The 7509-nt window shown below is 35.8% G+C and overlaps 1 protein-coding gene across 1 annotated transcript; it reads left to right on the top strand.

Moving 5' to 3' along the window:
- Positions 1–1241: 1241 nt before the first annotated feature.
- LOC118909842 (olfactory receptor 4K3) lies at positions 1242–2189 on the top strand. The gene has a single exon (XM_036880605.2). The coding sequence runs from the start codon at positions 1242–1244 to the stop codon at positions 2187–2189; it is 948 nt and encodes a 315-aa protein (XP_036736500.2).
- The last annotated feature ends 5320 nt before the right edge of the window (positions 2190–7509 follow it).

Genomic DNA, 7509 nt, shown 5'->3' with positions numbered 1-7509 from the left:
TCTGTTTCTGTTTTGGTTTTTTTATTCATTTGTTTTGTTTTTTAGATTCCACATATAAGTGAAATCATACAGTATTTGTCTTTGACTTACTTAGAATAATATCCTCTAGGTCCACCCATGTTGTCACAAATGTCCATATTTCATTCTTTTTTATGGTTGAATAACATTCCAGTGTGTGTGTGTGTGTGTGTATGCCACATCTTCTGTATCCATTCATCTATCAATGGACACAGGTTGCTTCCAAATCTTGGCTATTGTAAATGATGCTGTAGTGAACATGGGGTGCATGCAGTTTTAATTTTTGAAGCATGTTATATTATATAACTTCTCCCAGGTTCACCATTCCCATCATGTCTCCTGTCTCCTGTTTGTTCCATATGAACTCCAGAAACTGGAAGAATTTTCTGCTTCAAGCTGCTTCAGTGAGTCTACAAAATCCAGCAGGTAAAAAATACCTGACTTCAGGCAGCATGGCATTGACAGAGTCTTCCTATTTAAAATATGCTTGGAAGTGTATGAAACCTTCAGGCTCTAACCACATCATGTTCACCAGCCTTTGAAAAATGTATGGCCCTGGTGGCAGAGAATAAGGGTTATTCAAGCAGAACTGAAATAAAGAACTAAGAATGAGGGGCTATCTCATTTTTATTCTGGACAACCTCCATTAGAAAATTAAGGGATTGTGTTTCTCTGTAACCATTGCCCTTCCCTCATGTTCTATTCCTTATCCTAGTCGCTGCAAGAGGCCAGGGCCCACATTCCTTCCCACTATTTGTTTCCACTAATTATCAACCATGATTCTCAAATACTGGTCACTCCAGACTTTCACTAACATCACAAAGTTATCATTCCCTTCCCCTTCAAAACTTGTTGGTGGCTAGCTGTAAAATTTTTTAATTATTTAACAAACTGAGAAGTAAATATTAAAATACCTGAATTTTTGCATTTTTTAATGAGGATTTGCATCTTCCTTGCAATAAAATTGCTACCTCATAAGAATTAATGTTGAATTGAATCAAGGTATCTTGAAAAGCCATGGGGGAAATATTTGACCACTGTGGGCAGGGGAATAATACAATAGGGAACTATCTCTTGCTTTGTTATTATAGAAATAATTGTTATTATATAAAATAATACCATTTCATGCAAAAAAAAAATCTCACTGTGAGTTCAATCACTGTACTTTTTCGTAGTTCTTCTCCTATCTGGAAATGTCAGAGTCCTTCCAGAAGTCAGAGTAAATGGCCTGGAACAATCAGTCCGTCGTAACTGAATTCATACTACAGGGTCTCTCCAGTTCATGGGAACTCCAGATCTTCTACTTCCTGTTTTTCTCCATAGTCTACACAGCCACTGTCCTGGGGAACCTCCTTATTGTGCTCACCATCGTGTCGGAGCCACACCTTCATTCCCCCATGTATTTCCTGTTGGGGAATCTCTCCTTCATTGACATGTCTCTGGCCTCATTTGCTACCCCCAAAATGATTGCAGATTTCCTCAGTGAACACAAAGCCATCTCTTTTGAAGGCTGCATCACCCAGATATTCTTCCTGCACCTCTTAGGGGGTGCTGAGATTGTACTGTTGATATCCATGTCTTTTGATAGGTACGTGGCTATATGTAAGCCTCTACATTACTTAACCATCATGAGCTGGAGGACGTGTGTTGGGCTTGTGACACTTTCCTGGATTGTTGGCATCTTCCATGCTATGAGTCAGTTAGCATTTACTGTGAACCTGCCCTTCTGCGGACCCAATGCGGTGGACAGCTTCTTTTGCGATCTCCCATTGGTGATTAAGCTCGCCTGCGTAGACACATACATTCTGGGAGTGTTCATGATCTCAACCAGTGGCATGATCGCCCTGGTGTGCTTCGTCCTCTTGGTGATCTCCTACACCGTCATCCTGGTCACTGTTCGGCAGCGTTCCTCCGGCGGGTCCTCCAAAGCCCTCTCCACTTGCAGTGCCCACTTCACGGTTGTCACCCTTTTCTTTGGCCCGTGCATTTTCATCTATGTGTGGCCTTTCACAAATTTCCCAATAGACAAAGTACTGTCAGTATTTTATACCATTTTCACTCCCCTTTTGAATCCAGTGATCTATACCCTTAGAAATAAAGACGTCAAGAATTCCATGAGGAAACTTTGCAGCCGTATGTTTAAGTCTAGGAAGACTGATCATATACCTTGATTTCTTTATACAGAAATGAAATACTTGCTCACCATTCATTCCCCTCACTTAGTTGATCAACAAAGTGATGCTTTTACAAGAACTCAATTAATTCATGACAGAACTACTTCTGTCACCAGTCTCAGCAGTCACTGTGTTCTGCTCATGTTAATTGTTCCTCACACGACATACCATTTACTACAGGGCATCATCAAACCTATGCTTGCATTTTACTGCATTTGGACCCACTTTTCAGGATATTCAACTTCTATCAGGTATAAGCATTTATTTGAATACTCCTCCCCCTCTGACATTTACATGTTATAAGAGTGGCTTCTCTCTTATAATCTTGTCTAAGAAAAGAGGCAAGCATGAAAGCACCATACCTAGTGTAGTGTCCCTGTGCACTGAATAACAGTGGGGTTTTTTTTATTCCTGACAAGTTATGCTGATGAATGAATTATCTTAAGCAGAAAAAATGCAAAGTTAGAAAAATTGGAGGGTTCTTGGTAAGTAAAAACATTTGCTATTTAATGTTTTTGTAACCTATCTCTGATAAGAAGAATGTACATTATTTATCCTTAGTCCCTAAGTTTCCTAGAGTGGGTTTCACAATTTGAAAATAATACAGTAAACTTAAGGGAAATTTTTGTCATTTTATGTATATTAGAGTCGAAGGGTCCTAGAGTGGTGTACAACAAATCCCACCCACCCTCTCATTCTACAGAAGGTGAAACTAACACGGATGAACAGCAGCTTTTTCAAGGTCATGCTAATTAGAGGCAGAATCTAGGTCATTTCCCTACAAATATGGGTATATGTTTATTTTGTAAGCAGTAACAATTTATTTTTGTGCCTTGACATTTACTGCATCATTTTTGTAGTCAAAAGCCATATTACAGATAGTAAGGTCAAGGATCTAAGCAATTTTTCCCTTGGTTAAACACAGTATTTGATTTAAGGAACCCATGAAACAGTGGTCCTTCAACATATTTGCTATCACTAATAACTGGGGGTTTTAGAACACAGAAATCACCTAGTAACATCTATTTATTTTACAGTGGATGAGACTGAGAACTGGAGATTAAAGTGACTTTTCCAAGAAAGACTTACCCTAGAAGGTGCCTCTTTTCTCTTTCTTTTTCTCAGTTGAACAAGGGCTAGATTATCTGCAAGGACATTTTGGTTGCTGTCATTCTGAGAGCTACACATCCAAGAAATGTTTAATGCATAAAAGCAAACTACTGTTAGCACAAATATGACCCAATTGTCTGGCTTTGTCAAAGTTTCCATAGTACTGAGTCCCAACAGCTCCCTGTAAAAGATAACTTAACAGGCAATTTCAGGAAATACTGATCCTAAATTCATGATGCTATTTCTTCACCTCCTAGAGTCATTAGCTTAATTGAAACTGTAGTGTGGTTCTGTAGAGTCATTAAATGTTTCTTTCATCTCTTTTTTTTCTTCTTTAATTAATTAGATTTCCTGTTCTCCATTTACCTCCATTAAGCTTAAACTATTTCACAAATTTATCTCTAGCTACAGTCTAATAAATGAAACTGGGAGCAAATGTGTAGAGAGGTGTCAAAATACTTAATAATGTCCAAAAAACTGAATGTACACACACAAAATAAAATTGAGATATGTCTCAACCTGGATGAGCTTCAAACAGTCAGCCATTACATCAGCGCCACACTAGATTTCTAGTACCAAAATCCCTGTTAGATGTATTTCTTTCTAGCAGCAAATCCATTGCTCCTGCTCAAAAACATACTTTCCCCTGCTCATCCAAGGAACCAAGAGCATAATCAGCAAAGTGGCCTTTCCTCTGATGACATAACTGGGGATTTGTGAAACTTCATTATTGAACATTTGACAAAGAAAGCATCTATTTCACATGCTTTTTTTTAAAGACTGTTATCACTTTGCCCCCTCTTCTTGCAAAAAGCCTTTATTTCAAAAAATTTCAATGGTTTTAGAACCAAGGGACAATGTGGTTTTATTACATCATCCTTCAAGGTTTAAGCTAAGCCTCACCTCTTCAAAGCAAGTTCCTTCTTTTATTGACCTCTCTACTTTTTTCAGCACTATTATTCCTGCATCATTAATTTTATAGTTATGTTGCTCCCTAACCATTTCTTAATCTGTCTTTTCTTCTTGAATTTGATAAGCATTTTAAGAACAAAGACTCTGTCCTTGCTTTTGTTGTTATTCATTTGTTCTCTAATTTATTTGATTTTTGTATTTGGCATAGCACTTGACTCAGGGCACAGTAAGATGTAGCGATGGTGCATTTTTTAGTGCAAATGTCCTTTTTTTGTGTTTTCCTTGTTACTTTCCCATTATTCTTTGGCTGTATCATGGTAATCAAAGAAATTTTGAGATGGAGAGATTTTCAGAAGTAAGTAGATGCCCTGGACAATTCTGCCATTAACTAGTGGACCTTGTACAAATATCTGATTAGACCCTCTATGAGGTCCTTTCAAGCTCTAATATTCTAGTGAGTAGGACTTCTTTTACAATTCATTTTTGTCCTGTAGTAGTTCGACTATAACACTTCCTCGAAGTCAAGGGAAACTGAGATGGTCAGAGTCTATAGGAAAAGGGACTCTGGTTTCATACCTCTCAAATGATCCTGAAAACCTAGGAGGTCTGCATCCTATCAGTTTTGTAATATTGTATATACATTTTCATTTGTCTCAGATATATTCTAATGTCTGTTTTGATTTTTTCTTTGATCCAGTGGTTGTTCAAATTTGTGTTTCTTAATTTCTACATATTTGTGAATTTTTATGTTTTCTTTGTTAGTGATTTCTAGTTTTATTATATTTCTGTTGGAAAAAGTACTTGGAATGATTTCAGTCTTTTTAAGTTTGTAATGACTTGTTCTGTGACCTAGCATGTGATCTCTCCTCAAAATGTTTCATGTGCACTTCAAAAGAATGTGTATTCTGCTGCTGTTGGGTGAAATATTCTATATATATTGTTAGGTCCATGTGGTCCATAGTGTTGTTCAACATCAGCTGTTCCCTTATTGATTTTCAGATCATCTGTCCATTATTGTAAATGGGGTGTTGAAATTCTCTTCTGTATTGTATTGCTATCTATTTCTCCCTTCAGATTTGTCAGTGTTTGCTTTATATATTTAAGTATTGTCATACTGAGTATATACATTTTGATATTTGTTTTATCTTCCTATTAAGTTGACTTTTTAAATTAAACTATTATTGATATACACTATTATATTGGTTTCAAGTATACAACACAGTGATTCAACAGTCATCTAGATTACTAATTGTTCACGAAAACTAGTGTAGTTACTATATGTCAACAGAATGATGTTAGAATTATTGACTGTATTCTTTATTCTTAACTTCATCCCTGTGACTAATTTATATTATGATTGAGATTTTGTGTCTCTTCATCCCCTTCACCTATTTTACTCACCCACCCTAACCCCTCCCCCATTGTAATCACCAGTCACTTCTCAATGTCCATAACTCTGTTGCTGTTTTGTTTTGTTTTTAGATGCCACAAATAAGTGAAATCATATGGTATTTTTCTTTCTGCCTGGATCATTTCACTGAGCATAATACCCCCTAGGTCCATTTGTGTTATTGCAAATGGCAACTTTTCTTTTTCATGGCTAAATAATATTCCATTGTGTATATGTACCATCTCTTCTTTACCCATTCATCTATTGATGGACACTTTGGTTATTTTCACATCTTTATTATTGTAACTAATGCAGCAATAAACATAGGAATTACTGGGTTGTATGCTATTTCTATTTTTAGTTTTTTAAGGACCCTCCATACTGCTTTCCATGGTGGCTCCACTGATCTATGTTCCCACCAACAGTTTAGGAGGGTTCCCATTTCTCCACATCCTTGCCAGCATTTATTATTTCTTACTTTTGGATAGTGGCCATTCTGACTGGTGTGAGGTGATATCTCACTGTGGTTTTGATTTGCATTTCCTTGATTATTAATGATGTGGAGTTTCTTTTCATGTGGCTGTTGGCAATCTGTGTTTCTTCTTTGGAAAAATGTCATTCACATCCTCTGCCCACTTTTTATTTGGGTTATTTTTTAATTGACTCTTTAGCATTATGAAATGTCCTTCTTTGTCTCTTGTGACAGTTTTCGACTTAAAGTCTATTTTGTCTGATATAAGTATAAATACCCCTTCTCTCTTTTGGTTGCCATTTGTGTGGAATACCTTTTTCCATCCCTTTACTTTCAGCCTATGTGTGTCCTTAAATCTAAAATGGATATCTTCTAGACAGTATATAGTTGGATCTTTGTTTTAAGCCACTTAGCTGCTTTATCTTTTGATTGATGAGTTTAACCTATTTATATTTAAAGTAATTATTTATAGGTAAGGACTTACTATGCCATTTTTTTAAATTATTTTTTTGTCTGTTTTGGAGTTATTTTTCCTCTCCTTCTCTTTTACCATCTTCCTTTTTGATTTAATGACTCTTTGTAGTGCTATGCTTTGATTTCTTTCTCTGTATCTTTTCCTGTATCTGTTGTATTTTCATTGTGGTTACCATGAGGCTTGCAAAAAACTTATTGTTGTAATAGTTTCTATTGAGCTGATAACAACTTAACTTCAGTTGCATACAAAAACTCTACACTTTTACTCCTCCTTACACACACTTCATAATTTTGCAATCAGAATTTAAGCAGATAAAATAGCATATGCAAAGACACCAACAGAATGGAGTCTGGCACATTGGAGGAGAAGGCAAATTAAATGTTCTAAGGAGAAAGGAATGCAAAATGGGGCTCAGGAGGTAAGCAGGATCTAGATTACTCTACATTGTAATACTTTGTTGTATATTCCCCAACCACATTGTTTTATTTTCTGTGACCCATAGAAAGAAGCCTGTCACAATATAAGCTTTTAGTAATAAATATTTGAGAATAAATATACATATGATCTTCATAAACAGGATAGTTTGGCATTTACCTTATTCCCAAGAATAATGTCTACCATCATGAATGTCTATATAGAGATTAGATGTTCATCCTACTGGTAACTTAGCCAGATGAAATGTTTTACTTGAAGCTATAATTTTGTGGTTCCAATTTCAACAGTCTTCTAAATATTTCTACCATGTCTCCAAATATATATTTTCCCTTATATTTTCATAAATCTGGGCAAAATCATTCAGCCTATAGTTGAAACTTATTCATTAATGTGTTATATATAAAGTGAACAGATAATTGTCACCATTTCCCAATTAATATTTTTAGTAAATACAATTCTATAAGAATTTAAAGTATTTTACTGCCATCTTCTGAATAGGCAAAAGAGACAAAATACATGAATA

This window comes from Manis pentadactyla, chromosome 11, assembly GCF_030020395.1.
Source record: "Manis pentadactyla isolate mManPen7 chromosome 11, mManPen7.hap1, whole genome shotgun sequence".
NCBI lineage: Eukaryota > Metazoa > Chordata > Mammalia > Pholidota > Manidae > Manis > Manis pentadactyla.
This window is presented reverse-complemented; position numbering and strand designations above follow the sequence as displayed.